Source organism: Parasteatoda tepidariorum, chromosome 6, assembly GCF_043381705.1.
Source record: "Parasteatoda tepidariorum isolate YZ-2023 chromosome 6, CAS_Ptep_4.0, whole genome shotgun sequence".
In the NCBI taxonomy this organism is placed as follows: domain Eukaryota; kingdom Metazoa; phylum Arthropoda; class Arachnida; order Araneae; family Theridiidae; genus Parasteatoda; species Parasteatoda tepidariorum.
Window position 1 is genome coordinate 57872737 of NC_092209.1, and position 26592 is coordinate 57899328.

Consider the following 26592-nt stretch of genomic DNA (forward strand, 5'->3'; position numbering starts at 1 on the left):
CCTTAGCTTTACACGATCACTCATCCATTGAGATATCGATCTATATCAAATTTCACAATGTCGTACAATATAAAAAAAATCTGACGTTTTTAGATAGATCGATCGAAGTCGTAAGCGAAGTTTTTTCGAGATCATTCGATATTGAGTGCTACTTGGGTAGATTATCCCTTCATTACTTTTATGATGACATACCACACAATAAAATTTCATAATTGCAAGATCTCGATATGAATTTCAATATGTAACTTAAAAGCAGAACAGCTGAATACTAGTTGAATTTTTATTAAATACTGTTCTGCATCATATTACTTCAAACATTAGAGTCCCGCAGTGGACTGATCGTTAAGACACGGTTCCCAGCAGATCACCGAAGTCAAGCATCACTGGCTGCGGTCAGTGTGCGGGTGGGTGACCACTTGGATTAGGCTGCGTAGGGACCGAGGGTGAGCGGTATTGGTCCTCGTTAAACTGTGCTACCGTAAAGTGCTCGACTTCGCGCGCAGGTCGTCGGGCTACCGAAGCGGGGGTGCCATCCCCTCCGCAGAGGATCAAAATTGGGATGGCATGTCTTCGGTTCATCCTCCGGGATGTATCCCAGACCGTCGCCAATAGCCCATTGTGCAGCTCTAGTGCGACGTAAATGAACAAATCAATCAATCAAACATTAGAATATGCAAGAAGTATACATAAACACATAATGTTAAGGCATTTCATTTTTCAAAAAAAGTATTTTGACAACAATTTTTAACAAAAAATTATAAACTAAAACTGGGAGGACAGATTGTAAAGATACTGTTGACGGTTCCCGTTAGACCATCGAAGTCAAGCATCACTGACTGTGGTCATTAAGCGGGTGGGTGACCACTTTGATCAGCCTGCGTAGGGACCGAGGGTGTGAGGTGTCGGTCCTCGTGGAGCTGTTTTACCGTAAAGTGCTCGAATTCGATCGCAGGTTGTCGGGCTATCAAAGCAGGGGAGCCATCCTCTCTGTAAAGGAACAAAATTGCAATGGCATGTCTTCAGATCATCCTCAGGGATGTTTGCCAAACCGTCGATAATAGCCCATTGCGCAGCTCTAGTGTGACTTAAATAAATGTACCTACCTACCTTTGGACGGTGAACAGAGCCGTGGCAACCACATATAGCGAGAATGCTCTTTGAAAGTTAAATGCACGCACCTGCGACTCAAATTGACCGATCCGGATGCAGTGAAAATGATCCAGTTGCACACGAGTGAAAATGATACCTAAGTGATCCAAAATTTAAAATTTGCAGAAATTTATCGTTGAAATGAAATATAAGAGATCAGAAATGCAAATTATTAGTAAATAAGAATTCACAATGTAGAAATTTTATCACGTGATTTTTTAAAAGCATTTCTTTATCAACGAATGGCAACTCTTCACGGATTCTGAAATGTTAATATCTGCTAGGAAATTTCGTAATAATTCAGTTAGAGAAATGGACATGGATGTGTTGCGACCATAAAAAGCTAGTGAATTCATGTGTAATTCCTAAATCTGGTGTAATATAAAGTTCACACCGGCAATGAAATTTATATTACTTAGCAGTCTATATCCCAAGATTTAAGTTAATGTTATGATTTTTCCTCGAAGCATTTGGTGATAGTTCTTTGTTATCCTCAGCTAACTCGTTGTTAGAAGTGTAAAAAATGGATACGCAGTGTAGATGTACAAGTTTTATATTAATTACGGCGGAATTGGATGGACCATTTGAACTTTTATGTCAAATATTTTAGAACAAATGGTAATATTTCTTGTTGTGTTATTTTTTCTTGATGCAATAAAGTATTAAAGTACATTTTGTGTTAAAATTTTACTGTTGTTCACACAATTATCACGATGCGCAGTACGACTTTCGTTTAACCTTGGAGGACTTAGTGATCCTACAATTGACATGATTTCTTACCATTCTGTTAGAAGTTAATGGCGTCGCATTTAATTTGCGTTATAGAGTTGTCTTGGCAGACTTATTCATCTTGAATTTTTTTCTTCTAAAATATGTTTTATTCATCTTTAATTTTTTTTCTTAAATATGTTTAAGCAAATAAGTAAAAACCTTTGCTATAGCTTGTACAATGACGTCTTCGATAGGCGTATGGCGGTTGCATTGAAAAATCGATATCGAAGTTCAAAATAAGATATTTTTAATTGCATGAAGTATGTTTTTTTTTCAACCGTTTTTTTTAAATTTTTGGTAGCCCCCCGCGGATTGGAAATTGGAATAATTTTATTGTCTTAACTGTGTAATTGAATTGAGAGATGGTAGTATGCTGAATTTCTATTAATGAGATCTGGATGCAGTGTTTGCTCCTGCTGTTTGGTATTCTTTTCCCATTTCGATTTATGCCATTTTCGTTATTCTAGTTGGGCTTAAAATTGTTTCTGGAAGTGACTGAACTCTTTATTTATTGGTCTTTAAATTATTTCCCCTCTGTCAGGTTTAGTTCCATTACTCATAGATGATTTACAACTATAAACATCTAGTGAATTTGAAAATAAGATCGATTTCAACCTTTATGTAATTTAAGTGTGCAAATATTGTGGAAAGTTAAATGAGAGTAGTGGAAATAGCAAATCAATGTATAATTTAATGCACCTTTTGCTGAATTGAACTACATAGCTGCCAACTATTGTATTTTCCTGTAGACTACTAGATTTTGTCAGTCTCTGGTTTAATAAAAATGCTGGTTTTTGAACTTTTCAGAAAATTCCCTGAAATTGAGGAAGTTTCCTAAAAAAATCCTTTTTGAAATGAAATTTTTGAACAGATTATTGCTTGAATATTTAAATAAGTGTTACTAATACATAATGAAGCAAGCCTCATTTATAAAAGTCAGTTAACTATCTTTGATGTATTGAAGAAGCTATTCAAAATTGGGAGTAAGCATAATATGCAAGTTCATTTAATATTAATCATAACTGGAAAATATTGCAGTTTTTCTATATTAATGACTATAAATATCCCTAAAATTTCCCATGTGTAAAATATTTTGTACATTTTGCAACAATTATCTTGAAATTTATATTGGTTAGTAAAATCTGGATATTTTCCTACCCATGTTGGCAGCTATTGTAATATATTTAAGTGTATGTCATTTAGGATTAAATTTTGCACTTTAGAACTTTTTAATCTATTTTGAAATGTCTGCTTATATGTTTGCAATTACAGGGAAATCTACCTTTTAATAGAAGAATAGTTAAAAATGTATATGTTATGTTTTGAGCTCAATCTTAGTCATAGTTGTTAACTCAAAAAAAAAAAAAAAAAATGTTTATTTTCTCTTTTTATGATTTGCCCATGACTCTAAAAATGAGCAGTTTGTTAGAAATGTTCTTAATGATTTAATATGTGAAGTATGTTTTACTTTTTTTCCTTGATTATGAGATGTTTTGTTATAAATAGTTGAAAGTTTGTTCCAGATTTTAGTCGAAATACAGGCGAGTTTGTTCTAGATGCAATTATTACATATAATGTGTTGACTTAAAATAACCACTATCATGTATTAAATCCTGATATCATAATCATAAACTAATCCTTTTTATAAATAACCATTTTTCTGTAAAGAAACTGAAAACCTTGAACTTTTTTTCATAATTTTTATGTCTTCATGAATGTTTAAAGAGTGTAAATATGTTCCTGCTACCTGCAATGAAAAAGTTTCTCTAAATGCAGTTCATATTTGGACATGAAGCTCTCTTGCACTACTCATATTTTTATTTCAATGATGTGGTCAGTTTCTGACACCAAAAGCTTAAATGCTAATCTTATGTTAAAGTGAAATTTTTGTATTTTTCTATGCTTTTGTGTAAATGTTTGTTTTTTATTGACTGCTAAAAAAAATTGCTATATTTTAGTGCCTTTTTAATGCATGTTGTCTTTAATGTATTATTAAAATTGTATCAAACTTGGACTTTTGAAATTTATTTGTATTATTGTAAAGTCTGTTAAAATGCAGTTTTAAATTACAGTGTAAATATTAACCATTTGCTATCATATTACTTTGAAACTGAGTGGAAATTTGTGGCCAAAAGCAGACATACACCTTACAACCAAATAAGGTTAATATGTTAATTGTGAAAACAAAACAATGCACTTGATTTTCATGAAAATTTGGTTATAGCTAATGAAATAAGTAAAATTTTATCGAGGACAAAAAGGTGAATGAAAACCTAGTTCTTAAAATCATCTCTAGGTGGAGTATTACATCCTAATAGAGAACATATGCAAATAACAAGTAATATTATAACAAATGTGACTTGTCTTCTGTTTCTAAAACTTACTTGCTTAAAACTTGCTTACTTGGAATTATGGTAAACCAAGTTACCTGGAAGAAAAAGGAAGCATACAGCAGCTTCCAAATATGACAAGGTAGAACTCTTAACATTCTTGTATAGATTCAGTTGCAAAAAAAGTAAAATACATTGAGATTCATATTGGTATTGTGAAAATTCTTGAAACATAACTAAAACTTTGAAAAAAATTGTTTTATAAAGAAAAAAAGATATTTAACTTTCTGTAAGCTGACTATACAAACATAAGTGATAATGTGGAATTTTGCAAGATTTGTTTAAGAATTCTTAGATATCATATAAAGAAAATATTTAGGAAAGAATGTGTAAAGCTTCCAACATGCACATTATCTGGTAGACACAAATCATAAACTTTCGAACACCCATGTTGAAGAATGGATAGCTGGCAAACATCTCAAATGTAGTATATGAATTATTTATCATGTAAAATTAAAAATGAAAAGTTGCACCCAAAATCAATGTTTTTATCAAGGTACCAGTAAAAATTTCAGTTGTACCTTGTACAATTTGGGAGAATCATAGAAATATGTTTCTCCATATCCATCCTTACCAAATCTTTTAGTAATTTTTTGGTTGAATTGAATAGTTCAGCTAGTTAGACAGCAGTTGGAGCCTTTTTTACCTATGGCTTGATATAGGCAAAGGTACTGTATAAATAGGCAGTGAAAAGACTAAAAAACTAGTTAAGATAAGCAGGTTTTTTAACTTAAGACAAGAATGTGCAACTGATAAAAGATGTCACAAATAAGGATGAGGGCAAAATGCCCATTAAGTTGTGTTTAGTTCCTTCAAAAAGGTAATAAAATATAGCAGTCTTTTTATAACTTGTGCCTTATTCAACTAATTAATATTCTTATTATAATTTTATTGAAAAACATTTGTGCAGTATTCTAGTTTATTATGTTAGTTATCCTCATTATAGTATATTCAAAGTATTGAATTTAATTACTGTGTATAAATTCAGAGTTTTTTAATGAATTCTATTAATTTTCTAAAACAAAATTTGTAAAAGAAATGCACACATTTAAAATCAATTTTTTTTCTTTCTTTTCGGAAGAAGGGTTGTATAAATTAAATAACCACCCTGTCTGAAATGTTAAAAATGGTGAAATATACCCAGAAAAATGTGCATTCTTTTGGTTTTTAATTTATGAGTAATTTATAATAACTTTATTAAGTTAAATATAGACCATTAGTATTTTAAATATTGGAAGAAAGACTTTTTAACCTACATTTGTATCCGTTAATGTAAAATTTATTATTTGAAAATGGTCCAAAAATCCTTTTATAAAAATTCAAAGCTTATTTAAAAGGAAAAAAATTTAAAAGTATCTGTGTCTGAATTTCAGATTCTTAAAAAATTGCTGACTGTATTTTTTTTTAGTTATAAATTTTTTGAAATTAAGTGATAGGATAACTAGCAATGCTTCTTGAGGCTTTTGGCAAGGCTTGCATTTTAACTTGGGCATTTTTTGTGTGGCTATTTTTTGTTTTGAGTTTTGGGACCACCCACAAAAAGAAAGGGAGAAAAAATAACACTCAAAAATACCTAATAAAACATGGGCTCTAATGGTTTTTTTATAAACATGATCAAAATCTGCCCTTATATCAATTGTTATTTTTTTATTTGACATAAAAATATATCCCTACTGCATTTAGATAAATATGTATGTAATTGTGAATTAATGTAATGATTTTTCTTGCTTCAACATTAAGAAAAATCACTTAAAAAACAATAAAGCTTTCTTAATGTTATTTGTTTTCATCTAAAGTTGCCAGAGTACTGGCTAGAATAACCTTTTCTTTTATCTCCTTCATAAAAAAAAAAGTTTTCAAATATGAATAAAATAAGCCAGCTTTATCCCTAAGCATTTTTAGAAGGCTGGCCTGCTCTAACTTCTCTGATCCTTATCAATATGCCCTATTTGTAAAAATAAGCTGTCATCACTGCCTTTTTATTTTTTTTATTTATTTATTTTTTTCCCCAATAGCAGGCACTGAATTTGAATCTTTGCCTATTTTATGCCAGAATTGTTGATCATTTCGCGTTACCCAGTGGGCGCCTGTGAACCAAAGTGACGGAGGCGAGCAACATTGCCCACGCCACACTGCCACAAACCCGTTTATAGGGTGGGCCACATTCACACATCATACATACAACAGACAGGGTGCGTAGCGTTTGTAAAAAGTACTTAAAGGTGCTTTTTGGAGGATTTCATTTTTAAAAGCTTTTAAAGGTGCTTTTTTAAGCTGGCGTTTTTAAAAAGTGCTTTTTTCACGAATAATTTTTTTTTCCTTCAGTGATATCTGGCGGATCCCCTGCATTTCACGAAAAAATGGGGTGTTTGCTACGTAATCATTCACACGGACTTCATGTCGTACCCACGTTATGACTTGCGCATGCGCGCACACTCGAAACTGAAACCCGGGTGCTCCAATTCGGATAGTCAGATCCTTATTAAATGTTTTTCTTTTTAATTTATTTTAATTTTATTCTTGTTTATTTTATTTTACCTTTAACACTTTTTTGATGTAGGGGGTAAGGGTACTTTTGTTCAGAGTCAAGTTGAATTCACTCGGTGATGTGGGAAAGTACTGATTGTTTCGATTTACGTCCGTTTCTTTTTGGGTTTTTTTTCTAGGCTAAAACTGTTCATAAAAAGTTTTTGTTTTTCAATAATATCATTGATTCGATATGAATTTTTTGAGTGCTTGAAAATTTTTGTAAAGTGCTTGAAAAGTTTTTAAAAAGTGCTTATTTTTGATTCAAAGATTTGGCTACGCACCCTGACAGAGGACAGCACAAAGAGAGAGAGAAACATCCATGCCCAGAGCGGGATTCGAACCCACAGCCTATGGCTTCACAGTCAGGCGCGCTAACCGCTCGGCCACCTGGCTGGCACCTTTTTATTTTATTTTTTCATGAAAGGTTGTTTATTTAACTACCTGTTTTAATGAAAAGTCCATTTTAGATTTATTTTGTTATCGATTAACTTTTAAAATTTAATTTGTAATTTTATTCCTTCATTTTAGTAAGATTTTTCTTATGTTGGCTTGTTATATAGTTAAAATTAACATGATATTCTGCCTCAATGATATTCACAACTTTTGTTTGGGTAGGGATTTTAAGTTTTACCTTAATTTTTTAAATAAATACCTGTTAGTTTAAAACATTACATTTGCAACATTACATTGATTTTACATTTTGTATCCATATCATTATCACTGCATTTTCTATAATCAGAGCTTTTATATTTATTTTTAATTTGCTTTAATCATTAATTATTTTTGCAGAGCAAAATTTATCAGAATGGAAATGACAATAAAAATTTATTTGACTGTAAAAAATTATTTCTTGAGAAATTATCTATCGGGAGTTTCCTAGCCTAATGATTCACAGTTTAAAACAGCGGCCAAGAAAGGTTAAATGGAAGAAGTAGCCAAGTTTTTTTTAAAAAAATACTTTTTTCAATAGCAAAGGTTTGAATAAATAATGATAAAAATTTTCATTTCTATGAAATTTCATTACCATTTCTCGTAAAGTTTTCAATTTGAAATAAAGTAACCAAATTCAGGAATGAAGAACTTTTCCTTTGATTCTATATTCTTTTATAACCGAAATAATACTTGTTTTTATTAATTTTCAGCTTATTCATGCGCCAAAAACAAATTCAGATGCCTCTCCAGACATGGGGATTTAATTGGACGGGTCACAGGGGTTCCGAGAATGAGGAATTTTTTTTAACCAGATATGACTTGTAATTAAATTTATATAGATTTAATAATCCATTGTGAAATATTTCTCTTATTCTTTATGAAACCATTTAATTAAAAAAAAAGAAAGCGTGTGAAGAAAGGAATTTCAAATCAATTTTTTTTCTATAATAGTTTAATATCTGAATTATGAAACTGGTACAGGGGTGCAAACTTTCCATTCTTAGTCAAAAAATTTCTTCTAGTGGTGGGAAAGTATTTGTTTTAATGAATGATTTTTCATTTAGTGAATTTGTTTTTAAGTTACTTTTCCCACCACTACATGTGAATGATTAAAAAATTTATGTAGAAGGCTTTATTTGTTCCAATTTTCTTGTGATGGGGCTTTTAAAAAAAAAAGAAATATATAATGAACATTAAATACCTTACATTTGAAAGCATTAACTTTAACTGTCTTGTTACTCTATAAAATATTTTACCAAAAGCGTAGTATTTAGCAACCTTGTGGCATGCATTTATGAAAAATTTCATTGGTATTTCGCGTCAAATGAAAACAACGAAATTAAGAAAGGACGAAATATGTTTTTCTGATAACAATCTTCAACGGTTATATTCTTCCTTTTTTTAATTTTTTTAAATGGAATTGAAAACTGTATTTATCCATTTTCAGGTTAAAGCACACTTTAAAATCATTTTAAGAACATGACTAGACGCTGCTCAAAGCCTAGGAATTCAACTGATATAAAACATGATTTTAAGCGAGTAGTACTGACAGAATAATAGGAGGAAATATTTCCTTCTTCATTCGCTAAGCATTTTCAAAATAATTGATAAAATTTAGATCTTTTACATATTTTTAAAATAATTCATAGCCTTTAGTTAATTAATATGTTCATCACCAACATTGGCACGACAGCCCTTTGTGAGCCTGGGCCTTCCTCAGAAGCTTTTGCCATTCTGCCCTTCTCCCCGCAGTTGATTTCCAGTTTTTTGCTTTTAGGATGGCAAAATCCTCATCCACACAGTCTTTCCATCTCTTTTTGGGCCTTCCTCTTTGCCTTTAATTGTTGCATTAAAGACTTTTAATGCTGTTCGTTCTGGGCTCATTCTCACTATATGCCCGGCCCATCTCATTCTACTTAGTTTAATAGATTTAATGATATTATCACCATTAAAGATCTTATATATTTCAAAATTATGTCTTTATCTCCAATTGTTGTTATCGAGGATAGCACCAAAGATGGTTCGCAGGATCTTCCTTTCGAAGGTTGCTAATAACTTCTCTTCCCTTTTTGTTGAAGTCCATGTCTCTGAAGCATAAGTCAGAACTGACTTGATTAATACCTTATAAAGTAAAATCTTCATCTTTCTTTTTATCAAGTGAGATTTCAATAATGATCTTAAACCATAGAAGCAGCGATTGGCTGTGATTATTCCTTTTCTGATTTCAGGATTAATGTCATTTTGATAGTTTATTTCTGATCCTAGATAAGTAAAATTTTTTACAGATTCAAATTTAAAAAATTCTATTTCAAACAATTTAGGGATGGTTTCCTTTGTACCACAATACATATATTTTGTTTTCTCCACATTCACTCTTGGGTTCATTTTTCTAGCTGATTTTTCCAGTGCCAAAATTTTTTCACTCAGTGCAGTCCTTAATCTTGCGATGATGTCTACATCATCGGCGTATGCCAAAATCTGCACTGATTTATTAAAAAAAGTACCTGTAGTATTTATGCCAGCATCTCTAATAACTTTTTCTAAGGCTATGTTAAACAGAAGACATGCTAATGCATCTCCCTGTCTAACTCCATTATAAATTTCAAAAGAGGTAGATAGTTCCCCCTGAATTAGTATCGTTGAAATGGTTTCAGTGAGTGTGAGCATTACACGTCTGATTAATTTTAATGGAATATTAAAATCAGATACGGTCTTCAATAGCTCAGTCCTATTAATACTGTCATATGCCGCCTTAAAATCCACAAATAAATTATGGGTCTCTATTCCAAATTCTCTACATTTCTCCAAAGTTTGTCATAGGGTGAAGATTTGGTCAACTGTGGACCTTCCTTTGTGGAAGACACACTGATAATCGCCAATGACGCTGTCTACAATGGGAAACAGTTGTTCAAAAAGGATTAATAGTTCACTATTGCTAATAAAATTGATTCGTAAGGCCACGGGTATCTGCCAAAAATTAGGTAGATCATTTAGGGTTTTTCAGCTGAAAGAAATTAAACTCTGCAGTAAACCATCCAAATCCATGAAACATTCAGTAAACAAGATCAGCCCAATTGTGGAATATCAAAAGTTAAAATAGTGAAGTATCTCTTCATGTACTTGAAGAGATTACTGTAAAAAGTCACTAAGATAATAAAACAATTATCCATGTCCATATCTCACTGGACCAGCTCTTTTGAATGTTGATTTTTTATCTTGTCACAGACCTCTGGAACATCAAAATATTATTCTCTAAGAGGAGCATAAGTGCTTGATCTTTTGAGAATAAATGGTGTGCTATAATTAGAGATATTGCTGTTATGCTCTGTTTTTAATATATTTCCTAACATCCAAAACAGGAAAATTGAAAAAATATTCTTTCAAAATTTTCAATATTTCCCATTGCATTTCTGGACTATGTTTATTTGCTTGCCTTAGGGCAGTGTCTCCCGAGCGTATGACTTTTTTACTTAAAGTATGAATTTATGACTTAGACTTAAAGTATGAATTTATGACTTTATGACTTAAAGTATGAATTTTATGACTTTTTTACACTCTTTCTAAATTTTTCGTAGCACTGTGTACCACAAATAAAAAAATGAATGTATTTTTTACTATAAAAAAAATTTCACTAAAATTAAATATCACAATTGGCTGTAGACAGCACTAATTACGTTGAAGAAGGCATGTTTAAATCAAAGTTAGCGTGTCTGTCTAGGTAGGCTTGTTCAGATCTCCCCCGCAGGATACCAGTTTTTTTTGTGCCTTGCGTTAAAATTTTTTCAATCTGCAAGACCACATCTTTGTATTCTAGAATTAAAAGTAAATAAAGAAAATCTAGGCATCCTATTGTATTCAATGTCAAGGGCAGAGAATACCATTATATCTATATAAGAAATACAATTTTGAATAAAAGATCTTCAAAATTTCTATAAAGTTGAAAAGTAAGACTTCTTGAGCTTGCTGGAAACGGCCCTGTAATAAATTTATGCCCATGAAACCTATGTAAGCCCATGTGGCTTATTAACTTTAAGTCCTTAATAGTGAGTATAATTTACCCTCAGTATTTTGCTACACTTTGAACTTCTTTCATTCTGTTCTGTAGCAGTTTTCTAAGTCTAGTGTGTGTCGTTAAAGTATGAATAAAATCAAATTTCAAAAAGTCGAAGTAATATGGATCAAAAAGCTAATGATTTTAAAAGTCTTTTTTAAATATTTCTCTTTTAATATTCCTTTACAAGTCAAAAGCTTATCATTATCAGATTTGATGTTTTTAGGAAAATGAATATTCTCCAGATCATGTAAAAATAGTCAACTTAGATTTAGTTTGTTTTCGGATCTACTGAATTGATTTCAAGAAAATGGTATTTGTCTTATTCATCTTCCTGACATCTTTCATTTTTTGGAATGCATCTTGTTTTAATGATCCAATTAGAAACACTCTTTTTATGATGTAAATAATGCATGTTCAGACTCTGTTTGAAACTAGCAGAATTTCCTGTCTAAGGTTCAGAAATTTTACCGATATTTTAAAAAAAAATTGCAGTTATTATTTTTAGAAGAAAAACAATAACTCCTATGCTAATGAGGTAAAACTTATCACAGTTTAGATAAAATGCTTTAAACAGCATATTTCATGTTTATGCATCAATAGATGGAAATTCTTATGTCGTTGGTTCAAGATAGGGTTGCTAAGGATAAAGAAGGGCTAAGTAAGATGCCATTCGAGTCTGTGATACAGAGCCACAACCACTGTGAACATTTGCGGAGGCCTTCAAAGCCTTTGGGAAAATTAGAAACTTTCTGTAATCATACCAACTTGCAGAAAATGAACAGCAATCTGTTAGATTTTCATTTGTGCTGAGTTACTATGTTTTATTTGTTATTTATTTTGTTATCTATTTTTTTGATAATGTTATTAACAATTAAAACACTCATGGTTCTAAAGCTATGTATGTTCAAGGTTTTGAATTTAAAATTGCTTATGTTTAATTATTTCATTTCTTTTTTTTCTCTAATAAATTTATTTATATTTTAGGTTTTGTTGAAAGCTGTTTAAATGTGCAAGACTGGATATTCTTCGATTTCCTGAATTCATAAATGAATAAATTTTCTATGGCAACCGCAACTAAAATGAATTATGAAAATCAAGTAAATCTCTCTTGCATACGGAATTTTAATTATTTGGAATTCCTTGTCATAAGTACTTGATTATATATATTATTACACATATTATCACAAATAAAGCATTTTTCTAAAAGTTAATTTGTTTTTAAAGAAATATGGCTGAATTTAACAATACATGCAATTCTCAAAATGTTGTATTACAAAATCACATCAATCATTTTAATTTAAAATTTTTTACTGATAAAGAAATCGAAGAGTTACCTGATGCTCCAACGGAGCCTATTCAACAGCATGTTAATCTTACTAATGAGAATCCTGTATTGAACAGCATATTAAACAGCAATAAAAGTGAACATTTTCTTCCTGTGCCCGGTGCTTTACTACCATCTGCAAGCCATACTAAATTAAAAAAAAGAAGACCTAGTAGAAGAAGAATTTATTCAAAACCTCGTAAACGAATGAGAAAGAAAAAAGAATTATTTGCAGAAAATGAAATAAGTCCATTTTTAAATGACATAGACTCTCAAGATTTTGAATCTGATGCTTCCTCTGATACTATCATTATGGAAGATTTTGATATTCCACCTGTGCAAAACATTTTGTCCACAAATTTTACTAACAATGCTCCCTGTCCAAGTGTTAAACTGCCCGAACTTGGAAAATTATTAATTAGTAATGATATGATTAAATCTGATTTTCCAGTCAAAGTAAAACAGGAACTTATTGAAAGTAACACTGACTTGAATAGTTCTAATATTTGTTCTACCACATTAAACATTAAAAAAGAACCAATTGACTATGATATTGCTAATGTCGAACCACCAGCTCTACCAGAAATTAGTGATGTCTTTCCTGTGCGAAATACACATATTCCCTCTTTTAAAACATTACATTCAGATACAAAAAAATATCCTGATTTTTGTTTTAAGGATGCACGATTTATTGCTGCTCAAAAACCTAAGCAAACAGCTAGGAAAAGAACTGCTCCACGAAATCCAGTTTTAATAGGTAATGATTTACAGAAAAAAAATTCTTCCAAGTATAAAAATAATAGCTCATTTAATGAAGATCTGAACTTGACTATTTATAATCAACAGGACTTCTTGAATAATGAAAAAATTATTACTTCTGCAAATAACAGCTCCGTAGCATTTAGTGAAAAAAGTGAGCCTATACATTGTAAAAAAATTGTACAATCTAAAAATAAAGTTAATACTGCCTTAAGTAAACAAACGAAATCTGAATTTTTAAAGAGTGATACAGCTTCTGTATTTCCGCATCTTTTTAAAGCTCTCTGTGAACAAGAAAAACTTGCCAAAACAACTCAAAAGAAAAATACTGCTGTTAAAAAGAACACTTCCCCCAAGAAGGTAAACTCTAAAGTAGCAAAGTTATCTGAAGAATTATTTCATAATACTCAAGAAGAAGGGCTTTTAGTTAAAGACAGTGACAATCAACCAGTTTATTTGTTTCCTTTTGAGAACAGACTTCTTTCTAATAAAAATAATTTTAAAAAATCTAATAGTGCTAAGCAACTTGAAGAACCTGGATTTAAACATGTACTTGAAATGAATTCTAATGTTGAAAATTGTGAAGATCAGCCACCCGACATGTTTTCACCTGAAAGCAAATTTCTTGCAACAAAGAAAATATCTAAAAAATCCAAAAATATAAAACTATTGGAAGAACAAGTGTTTAAGAATGTTCTTGAAGAATCATTTACTGATAGTTATGGTGAAGATCTACTAGCTCAAACATTTTCCTCTGAAAAAACACCTCTTACAAATAAGACCTACAAAATAGCAAAAAATAAAAAACTATCTGAAGAGCACAGAAATGCTCTTGAAGAAGAGTTTATAGTTACTGGCATTGAAAATCAACTAGTATGTCATTCTGATGAAAAATCACTTCCAGAAATTAAGCATATAAAAAATGGGATGCCAGAAAAATTAAAAAAAGCTTCAGAAGAGAATCTATATGTTGGAAGCTCAGAAGATCTAATGTATCCATCTCCTTTGGTAACCACACCACTGCCAAAAAAGAAGACATCTAAACGAAAAGCACCTCTTACAAAAAAGAAAACCTCAAAAATATCAAAAAATAAAAATCTATCCGAAGAACTTAAAAATGCTCTTGAGGAAGAGTTTATAATTTCAGATAATGTAAATCAACCATCCTGTTCTTCTAAAGAAAAATCGCATCCAGCGATTGAAGATTTTGAAAGTGTAATATCAAATGAAATTAAAAATTCTTCTGGACAGAATCTATGTGTTGGAAGCGCAGAAGATCTGATGTATGTATCTTCTCCAGTAAATACGCCATTTCTGAAAAAGAAGACACCCAAGAGAAAAGCACCTCTTACGAAAAAGAAAACCTCCAAAACATCAAAAAATAAAAATCTGTCTAAAGAACTTAAAAATGCTCTTGATGAAGTGTTAGTTACAGATAATGTAAATCAATCAGTATGTTCTTCTGAAGAAAATTCACACCCAGAGATTAAAAATTCTTCTGACCAGAATGTATGTCTTGAAAGCACAGAGAATCTAATGTATTTCTCTTCTGTAAATACACCATTTCTAAAAAAGAAGACACCCAAAAGAAAAGCACCTCTTACAAAAAAGAAAACATCAAAAATATCAAAAAATAAAAATCTACCCGAAGAACTTAAAAATGCTCTTGATGAAGAGTTAATAGTTTCAGGTAATGTAAATCAACCATCCTGTTCTTCTATAGAAGAATCACATCCAGCGGTTGAAGATTTTGAAAGTGTGGTGTCAAATGAAATTAAAAATTCTTCTGACCAGAATCCATCTATTGGAAACACAAAAGATCTAACGTATTTATCTTCTCCAATAAATACACAATTCCTGAAAAAGAAGACACGCAGGAGAAAAGCACCTCTTACGAGAAAGAAAACCTCCAAAACATCAAAAAATAAAAAACTTTCTGAAGAACTTAAAAATACTCTTGACCAAGAGTTAATAGTTACAGGCAGTGAAAATCAACCAGTATGTTCTTCTGAAGTAAAACCACTTCCTGACTCTGAAAACATGAATAAACTTAATATGTTATCAGAACAGTCAAAAAATGTTTCTGAAGAGGACCTTAGTGTTGGGAGCACAGAAGATTTATTCTATTTATCTCCCCATCTAAACACTTCGCTTCCAAAAAAGAAGAAACCCAAAAGAAGCCCACGCAGATTTTCAAGTAAAAAAAAGAAATCTCATAAAAAATCTGATGAGCTCAACTGTAGTATTCAATCTATTTCAGATATTAAAGATACTGAAGCTATAGGAATTGTATTAAATGAAGAACGAAGCATTCAGATTTCTGAGCCAAATCTGATTGCTATTGGTACAGAAGATGTACTCGTTGCAGATAAGATACCTGCTCTTAGCACGCGCAAAAAGGTCAGCAAACGAAGATCCCCTAAGAAAAATAGTCGTCTAAGAAAAAGAAAAAAGTCAGTGTCTTCTAAGATAGAAATCAATAATAGAAATACAGAAAATATTATTTTGAATGAGAAAAGTGATTTCAATGAAAATTTAAAAACGACTGAGATCGCTCAAAATAATTCTGCTAATATTCACCCAGCACTTGTGTCTCAATCTTTATTAATGAAAAGTGGTAGTCCAGAATCTTTAAATTTTAATATAATTAGTTTGCAGAATAGGGCTGAATCAATAAATAAAGCAATTAATTTTCAAAATTCAAAAAATAAAACTAATCAGTCATCTATGTTTCTCCACAATGATCGAATTAGTTTATTCAATTCCTCTTCAAGTTCCATCCTTAATTTAAGCATAAAAAATGAACCAGAGGATCCGGTAAATAAAACAAATAACATTAAAAATAATTTTAAAGAAAACTCTTCAAACGTTAATGTTGAAACTAATGGTGAAAAAAACATTGTTCAATCAAAGGCAGCTACAATTGGAGATAATACTTTCAAGCCTTATGGTAATATTTCTATTAAAACTGAGGTATTGAGTGATGATGAGTGCTCTATAATCGAAGTTATAAATGCTTCACATGAGGTAAATATAAGATCCACTATGTCTGCTGAAAGTTCTATGCAGCCAACTGATTGTTCAATTAAACCATCTGAAAGACCAATAAAACCAACAGAAAATTTAGTAAAACCAACTGAAAGTTCAATAAAACCAACTGAAAGTTCTATAAAACCTGTGAAGTCAAGAAAAGATCCGATACTGAGCAGGTTAGAAGACATAGCACCAAATGAACTACTATTAGGTACACGTTCTGAAACTAAACGATTACGCTTATTAGCAGCAACTTCTAGCACTGGTAGTGAGAATAAAGCCTCTAACGTAGATTCCCAGAATTCTGTAACAGAAGATAAATCAAACCAAATGTCTTTGAGTGTTTCAAATGCCACTTCAATGTCTGAATCATCACCATATGTCACACGGAAATCTAAATCAAAACAAATTACTAATACATCTCAGACTTTATTTTCTAATGAAGCAGTTTTACAAGAGTTTAATAAATCTAAACAAATTTCTTCAACTACCTCATCTCCTACTCCAGTTTCTGATGCATCATCATCACAGATCTCTATTCAAACTAAACAAATTTCATCTGCAATTTCAAGTCCTGCTCCAGTTTCTAATGCTTCCTTATCCCAGAGTTCTATTCAATCTAAACAAATTACTTTAACTTCTTTAAGTCCTACTGCAGTGTTTGATGCTTCACCATCACAGACTTCTGTAGAATCTACTTCAGAAATATCTTATAACTTCATTCGTAACCCATCAGTTTCAATTAAAATTGAAGTTGACAGTGACGAGGAAGATATACCTCTTTCTACTCTTGTTTCTCTTAAACGAAAAAACTCTATTGAAAGTAGAGTAGAAGAAGTAACTTGTAAAACTAATTTTGGTAGTAGTTCTAAAAATATAAATGTTTTTTCAAGCTGTCCTAATACTATCATGCATAGTTCTCCCATTAGTAATTTTCCTCATACTCAAGAATCGACCAAGACTCCCAATAATCAGGCTGATACTTTAATCCCCATTATAACAAGTGTGATGAATACTGACTTGCATAAATTAAATGTTGAATCAATTACTTCCGCCTCTAAATACTGTATGGAGAAAAACACATCAAAAAGCAAACCAACTTGTTCTCCAAATTCCCAAACTATTTCTGATATAACAATGCCTGACTGTTCTATTTCTGTTACGATTCCTCAACAGAATTTATTGAGTAATTCTCTAGAATCATCTAACAAAAGATGTGAGAAACAAGATTTTTTGATCAGTGGTATTCAGATCAAGAAAGAAAAAGATGTTTGGCCTGATGAAATGGAAATACTTAATGGTAACATTAATAAGCAAATTTCAGCAAACATATTAATAAGTGATGAACATAGTTCATATCAAAATTGTACAAGTTCTTCCATTACTAATGAGCTACCCCATAGCATTGGCTTAATTCAGCAAAATAACATTGTAATGAATAACGAGTATGTTTCACGTAAAGAGTGCTTACAAGAAAATGTTTCATTAGGTGATAAAACGGATAATCATCAAACTTTGAAGACGTTTGGAAATTCTCCTTGTGATTTAGAGCAGAATTTTCACTTAATTAACAATAAAACTATGAATTTAAATCCGATTGGAAATTATAGGCCTATTACTGTTAATGAAATGAATAAATTTGAGAGTAGAATTTCAACTTCTAATAGAGATAGCCTTATTTCCAACTTTTTGTCATGCATACCGTCTGATCTAAGCACTATTTCTGAAAGAAATTTAACTTCAGATAACTTAATGGATTCTTCATTAAATTTTAATAATGATTTATGTGGGAAATCAGAAGATTTAGACTCCTCTTTTTCTTCTAGATTTTCAACCCCTTTTAACCAAGATATTAATAATCGTGCAATAGATTCAGCTTCTCTTTGGATTGGAAATGAAAATTCTTCAGATTCAATGCAAACTCATAGCTCAAATGTTTCGTTCTCTTACCAAAACTATGACTTTAGTTCTACTGAAAATCTTTCTAATTATGAAAAAAATATGAAATTCTTCTTCAAATTTCCTTTCCCTGGTGATATTTTATCAGGATTTTATAAATGTCGCAAAAAACTAAAAGGCAAGAATTATATTAGAGCGAATCCACTACCATGGAACTTGAGTTATGAAGAAGTTGCATCTAGGATGCGCAATGCAACAGCTAATGGAGTTGATAAAGGTAAAGATGATAGTGATATAAATGATTTACAATATTATTCTTTAATTGATGAAGAAATAGGTTGTTATCATAGGCTTCTTGGTGTAGCTCCATCAAAAAAATTGATCAGCAAGTGTTACAAATTTGATTTAAAGAGTATTTCAGACCAGGAGACTCAAAATAATTCAGCTCTGTTACCGAAATCAAGCTCAATAGACCATTGTGGGATATCTTCGTTGCCAAGTATTTTTATCACAGACTTAAATGAAGCTCAGAGCTGTAAGGAAACGGAAAGTATTACTGAACTTCTTAATAGTACTAGAAAAAATGTTGAAAGCTTATTACCATCTGAAGCAAGACATACTTTCTTATCAATTCAAGGGACTTCAAAAAGTGCTGAACAAACTCTCAACACTGTTAAAAGTTTTCCCGTTGTCTTTTCAGATTCATCAGATTCTCAATCTATTTCAAGCTCATGCATTCCAAAATTTAATAATGTATTTGATAATTTTTCACGGGATAAAAATATGTCTGAGAATTTAAGTGTGTCTCAAAATATTAGCTTTTTAACTCCTAATGCTTTAGGTTTAACTAATCTTTCAAGTGTTGAAAACACTGTGAAGAGAACTGAAAATGTGTTTTGCACTAATATTACATCAAATGAGAAAGCTATTAATCAAGCTATAATGAATAAAAGTTTTATTTCTATTGATAATTTTAAGAAAAGTTCCGTCACAGATTGCTTTCCCACTGTTTCTTATCCCGAAGTATCTCAAATGAATTTATTAACGGATGATTTTCAATCTAATAAGATATCTGATCCAGAAATTCTATTAGAAGCTGCTGCTGGTAAAGTAAATAATTGGGAAAAGTTATCAACATCTGTTGCTGATACTCCTGCTGTAACTTCAAGTCAACTCTGCACTCAATCCATAAATAGTTCAGAAGTTTCTAAAACTGATATTCTGAGCAAGATATTACAAACAATTGGACTGGCTAATTTTTCCCCACAGAAAGTATCTAATGTAAAAAATCATTTAGTGCCATTACAAATGAATAAACAAGAAACAGAATGTGCTCCAAATTTAGAAAATACTGAAATATCTGAAAGGATAGATTGTGCAGATAGCTCTAAAGAGTCAAAAGAATTAAAAATTCTTGCTGATCTCCCAAATACTTTAGATGATTCCAATGGAACTGGCCGGGAATATTTAAATAAACCACATTCTAGTCTCAGTAATAAAGAGAGCATACTTGAATATGTAATAAACAATCTCAAAGAAAGTCAGAGTAGTTTGATTGAATCTTCAAAACTTGTTCTGGAGAAAAATACTTGTGATGAAATTACTAATTCATCAAATACTAAGATTTGTGAATCAAATATTGATGGTTTGAAGGGCAACAGTAGTGAGGAACAAGGTGAATTACATTTAGATAAAGATAATAATACAATAGTTACTAGAAGTTTAGAATTTTCTTCATTGATTGAACCTGATCCAATCTGCAGTTCTGATGAAAACGAGAATTTTCAAAAGCCCCAGTTGTCATTAAATTTATTGAACTCCATAGTGTCGTTGAATACTGATGATCTTAAAAAGATTTTAGAAACTGCAAAGAATACAAATGTGGGTAATGATTTAACTGTTGAAAACAGTAATTTAAACGATATTGCTATCCCAAGAAGTGATGGACAATATCCCATTTCTGACTATGATAAATTACCGAACAAAAATACTGATAGTATCTCTATTTCTTCAGATTATATGTATTATGATTACCACTCTCCATTTCTGAGAATACCTACTGTGCGGGACTATGACCACAAATCTCCATTAGAAACTGTAACTAATGAAACAAGTGATTGTAATGTCCCTGAAAATAAACTAGAAAAAAATATTTCTACCAAGAACCTGGAAGAAGCAGATTCAGATTTGGATCAAGGTGTAGATAATGAATTTTTGCCTGAATACTGTGATCCGAATATAGATTCAGAAAAAGAGGAGGAAAATACCTCTCCTAAAAAGGAAAATTCTTCAACTGAAGTTCAAAAGCCTTCAACGGACAATGAAAAAGGCAAGGAAGAAAAAGAGAAAATTGCTATTACTGAAGAATCAAATAAAGAAATGCCACAATATAAAAGTAGATGGGAAAGAATAATGGAAAGGAAAGCTATTGAAAAAAAGAAAGATGAAGACTTGTTATTAAGTTATTTCCATTTATCTAAGTCAAGAAGAAGTAATGTTTCTAAGAAAGCTGAATTTCAGAATCCAGCTAAAAAGACTTGCAATTCAGAGCATAGATCTAAATCACAGAAAAAGGAAATTTCTACTGCATCGAAAAGTAATACTACTAATAAGGATGCAGTATTACCTGCTTCATCCAATGACAATTCTTTATCAAATTTTCCAGCTCAAAAAACTATTAAAGTGCAAAAGTCTGTCATGAGCAGACAAATTGAAAAAACGATGACGAAGAAAGACCTGAGCCCCATAAAGAAGACTAAACTGATTGGGAAAAAGCATTGTGACACCAAAATATCAAGTGATAAATTTAATAGTTCACATAAAAAAAGTAAAGATGATCATCAAACAAATGAAGTCAAATTAAGCAAAATTTCTCCAATTAAGAAGAAAGCAAAGTTCAATCAGCTTCCTTCATCTGATGATTCTTCTTCTAATCTATTTACCCCAGATAAGGTAATAAAAGTTATTAATGAAAAAAAGATAGTCAATTCCTGTGGTAAAGATGGAAAGGATAACAAAAAAATTTATGGAAGAGTTACCAACCGAGGAAGTTTTTTGACTCAATCGCCTTTAAGTGATAAGCCTAAGATGAAAACAATTCAAACTAAAAAGAGTTTCTCTAAGCCTAAAGATAAATCTGCTTTCTTTGATGAAATACATTCAAGAATTATTACTCCTAATATTGAACTTACTGCAACAACACCAACCTTCCCTAAACGTGGTTATAATTATTTTAATGATCACAATTATAAAGATGATACATATAGTTATAATGATTATCCTATAAAGCAGCACTCTATTTCCAATAGTGAAATAAGCATATCTCCTATTGATGATTTTTCATCGCTCCCTACTGATACAACTCCTCCTGTTCTCGGTAACAGTTCTTCCAGTAATATACTTCCTTACATTCAAAGTGAAAGCTCTCTTCCTGACCCAAGACTCAAAACTCTACATCCTGTACTTCCAAGTATATCAAACAATGATATTTCTTCTTTTGTAGGTACTACAGCAAATATTCCATCTCGCAGGGAATCTGATACAACTCCTACTTTTCAGTCTTCTATAGTGTCTAGTTCAACATTTAATTTTGATTCTTTAGCAAATAAGATTAACAGTAGGGAGTCAGAAACTACTCCCGTTTTTCAGTCTTCTTTAGTGTCAAGTTCAACATTTAATTTTGATTCTTTACAAAATCAATCTAATGACAGGTTGCCTATTCACAATGTAAGCAACAAGCCTAAACAAAGACTTTCAAAGTGTGTGTGCTTACCACCAAGACATATGAAAGATTCTGTTGGACACACAGTGTTTGATACTATTAATGTTTTATTATTGATTCTTGAGTGGAATGTGGATTGGTTGTTTCAGCAACGTAAGAATTCTTCTCCTCCACCTATATCTAAAAGTGTAAAGAAAGTAATAAATACTTATGAAGATTTTGAAAGTTATTATAACACATATTTTCCATTATTGTTACTTGAGACATGGCAAAGAATATATGTGTCTTGGAATCACCTTCATTCAGCTCATCCATATATCTGTGAGATAAAAATGTATTCTGTGGAACAATCTTCTATTAAAGTGGAATGCCAGACAATATTTAATCCGGCTGATACTGACAGAGGACTCTTTCCTGAAGAAGGAAACATTATAATGGTAAAATTTGGTACAAAGAGCAAAGGGGGAATCAAAACTCTGGGTTATGTAACTGAGGTTAAAGTTCGTGCAGTTAATCCAAGTATTGACTCTCAGAGTAAATGTTATCAATTTTGGAAGTGTTCCCCAAGTGACCATCTTCAGTTGCTTCAAATGAGCTTCATTGGTGCATATACCTCTGAAGACTTTGATATAAAGCTACCTATTCGTGTTCATGTGCTATGCAATGTTAAAATAAATTTAAAGCAAAATGATGCTTTATTAAAAGCAAAACATTCTCCGTTAGGAAAAAATATTTTAAATCCATTAGAAGATGAATTAAGAGTTGTTGAGTTGGCTAGTCGTGATTCTATTGATGAAGAAAAGATAGCTTTTTGTGTTAAAGAAATTGTAAAAGGTATTTTATCACCTCACCCTATTCCAATCATAACAATTGTTAAATCATACCCTTCATCTGATCGTTTGATGATTCTCCCTCCACTGATTAAAAGAATGAAAGACTCATATGGTACTAAAGTACTATTATGTGCTAGAACTACAAAATGTTTGATTGACATTGGATTGTATTTAGATGAAAACCATGTTAAATTTGTGATAACAGGTAAGCGAGCTGATGTTCCATTGAAATTGAAAAAGTACCTAGTGGAGGATCTTGCTGTCAATCGTGCTTTGTCTGATCAGCTATCAGAGAGCAGTGGTCTTGAAGATCCTGTCTGCAAAGAAAACTTAAGACAAGAGAGTGTAGCAAAGGCTAAAAAATTTATTTTTAATGACTGTGATGTAATTTTGTCATTAATAAAAAATTGCCATGATGATTATCTCGGACAATCTTTTGCAGATGGTGACAGTGTTTCTCAGTTGTGTTGTATTATTGATGAAGCTAATCTATGTACAGAACCAGAAATTTTAATCCCTGTGTTATTTGGAATAAGCAAATTGATTTTAATTGGTAATCCTGATGTTTCTGCTAAAGTTTGTTCCAAGACAGCATCTAGTTATGGTTATGGGAAATCCCTTTTCCATAGAGCATATGAGTTAGATCTTATATCAGAATAAAACGAGTCTATATTATATGTATATATGTACATATGGAATTTTATAAACTGTTTGTTAATTTCTTTTTAAACTGCATTTTTTCTGAATGTTTAGCATTGAAATCATTTAATTGTTGATCTCAATACAATTGATGTGGCAACTTTCTAAACTTCTGAAAATAGCAGAAAAACCCCTCCATTTTTCATTTGAGTGATGAAGTTTTGTATATTTTTAATTATTACAATGCATTTTATTTTCCTTTATCTTTCCTAGTATTCTGAACAAAAGTGTATATAAATTAATATGCTTCTATCCTTTAAGCTATGTTCAAATTGTTTTAATCGTATTAAGTAAATGTTAAATATTTGCTGCCTATTTTGTTGTTCCTCAGTTTTATGGGATTTCTCAAAATTCATAGTGTGAATATTACGGAATGATGGACTATAAGTATAAAATGTGAAAGATATCTGGCAAGACAGTCGGTGTGTATTATGATTTCATTCAAAAAATCTAACACATCAAGCTGACCTTAACTCTCTGTCATCAGATGAATTAAAACAATAAAAAAAAAACCTTGAAAAAAATCTGTTTCTGTAGAACACCAAGTTCTCTGAACAAGTTTTGTCTCTGAGGTTTTAAGGAAACTGATATTTGCTATGTATAATTAAAGCTGATCCAATTAACAAAAGTGTACATATACTAAAAATAGAAAAAAAAAAAAACCTGAATTAATGCTAACAAAGAACCAATATAAAATTTTTGTTAAAGCAAATATCAAATTTTTAAGATAATAGAGCGCTTAGTACTACTATTTTGTTACCACTTAATCTTGCCAATTTGAAATGCAATGGGTAGTTATAGCCAAACAGAGGGGAAAATTCTCATTGCAGATAAATTGCATTGACCAAATATTTGTTTAATGTTAAAATTTTTCTATTGAAATTTTTTATGGTTGTGCATGGGCTGTATTAATATTCATTTTAAGTACCACATCAACTAATGTTCGTACTATGAGCTTTTGAAATATCTTTATGTCTATCTTTATACATTTTTTTTCACTTCATTTATAATTACACTTTTTGAAATGTGATAATTTTTTTTATTTTCCATGTAAATGAATAAGTTTTGAATCTTTAATAACTTTAAAAATTTGAATTCATGAGTGATATTTAGAATTCCCAGGGATATATCTAGTATTTTAAACGAAATTTGTTAAAACTAGTCAGCCTCTTCCCCTTGGTTTTCTGCAATCAAAACTGAGCGCTAATTTTATTTTTACTTTCTTCTGTTTATTAATTTCTGCTTATTAATTTCTTCTTATCAATTTCTGCATTGAATGTTACTGGAATACTGAGTTTAACAGTCATTAAAGCTTAATATGAAAATGTATGGCATAGTGTTAAAAAATACAATATTTTATATTTTTCTTAAAAAAATTAAAGAAATAAGTGCAGTTTCACAGCCTTGAGGTATCCAAGTCATAATTTTTGTGCTTTCTTTTTTCCTCTCTTACCAGACTTGATTTAACAAAATCTTTTCAAATCACCTTACCTTGCTATCTTCTATCAGCTTTATTTACATGTTGTATTATTATTACTGTTTTTATTATGCAGTATAGCCGATTCTGTCCCGTGAGCTAAATCAGTAATTTAACTGTTACATTGACACACAACTCTGCAATAAGCTTGAACAAAACTATCTCAATAAACTTGAATAGATTGTTACAAAAGCAATTTGGATTTTGTTAAGTTAGTAATGCATTTAAATCAGTAAAAATATTTAAAGTAATAAAAAGAGTTTGTAATAAAGTCTGTATAGTCCTAACACATAGATTACTGAATCTCCTAACAGGTTTTGAAAGTACTGGTGAAACCAGTTTATTTTTATAATAATTATTCTCCTTCAAGCAAATATTTTGGGATCTTATAAGTGTTAAGATTGCTTTTTTAAATCAAATGCATTGGTTAATATCTCTCTTTCTACTTCAATAAAAACGTGATACATACTTTCTTAGATACTAATTTTTTCATGTACTGTATTTGTTCTCATGCTGCTAATTTTAGTTCAAAAATTACATGAAGAAAAGTAAGTACTACTTACACTTGTATAGACCTATATTTGTTTATGGGCCCATTTAAATAGTTTGGGATTGCAGATTGTAAAAATAGTTATTTTGCTTTATTTTAAATTTGTTTGTGTGTAAACATGCATTTATTCTGGAACTACTTGTTGAATATTTATGTTTTTTGTTCAATGTCAATATTGGTTTTGTGATTGTAGGGAACCCTAGTCTATTATTTTATGCTTATCGAGCAATTTTATGCTTTGACTCTCATAAAATGTGCCATTTCTGATCTTTTTTTTTATATCTGGAAATATTTAGCAGCTCTATACCTATTATTGCAGTAAGTTAAATTTAGTACATTCGAGTTCAATTCAATATAATTTGTTTTTTAGATCGTTTTTTGATCTTTGTTTTAATTTATTTTTAAATAAATTAAGAAACTGACCAAAAAAAAATGCATCTAGTAAAAATGTAATTTTTTTGTAACTTTTATATAACTAAGTAAAAATAATTTTCGTAATTATCTTCATTAAAATGAATGTTTGTACACTGTAATTCAGAAAGTGCAATATTAAGTTGAAGTGCAACTTCCAATGTAAAAAATTGTATATAGTACTTGTATTCAGTAGCATGATTTTGAAATTTTTCGTATATTTACCTTTAATAAAAACTTTTGTTTTATCACATCTCCAGAATATTGCCATTTATGTAGCTAAAAAAATGTTATGACTACTAAATTGTGTTCATCTGATCTGTTAATATCTATCAATTGTATTATATATGCTTGTATATATATACTCATTCTGTGAATTTGTTTATTGTTTAATAAAACTGACTTTTTTTAAACGTTTATTTTGCAATATTAGGGACTTACTAAATAAAGACATGATTTTGGGAGGGCAGAACTAGTTTTTAAAGCCAGAGCAAAATAGAATTATTATTATACTGGACTCACCTGACTACCAATATGCAGGTGGATAAAAGTTAAGTTAGT

At 30.7% G+C, this 26592-nt stretch overlaps 1 protein-coding gene across 2 annotated transcripts; it reads left to right on the forward strand.

Moving 5' to 3' along the window:
* The first annotated feature begins 1342 nt into the window (after nucleotides 1-1342).
* Nucleotides 1343-26448, forward strand: LOC107444150 (uncharacterized). Of its 2 annotated transcripts, none has more exons than XM_016058233.3 (2): nucleotides 1343-5130; nucleotides 12310-26448. In XM_016058233.3, exon 2 carries the CDS (start codon nucleotides 12554-12556, stop codon nucleotides 23552-23554), a length of 11001 nt encoding a protein of 3666 aa, XP_015913719.1. In that variant the 5' UTR covers nucleotides 1343-5130; nucleotides 12310-12553; the 3' UTR covers nucleotides 23555-26448. The 2 variants fall into 2 exon arrangements, with proteins under 2 accessions (XP_015913719.1, XP_015913718.1); XM_016058232.3 differs by having other exon boundaries at nucleotides 1346-1767.
* The last annotated feature ends 144 nt before the right edge of the window (nucleotides 26449-26592 follow it).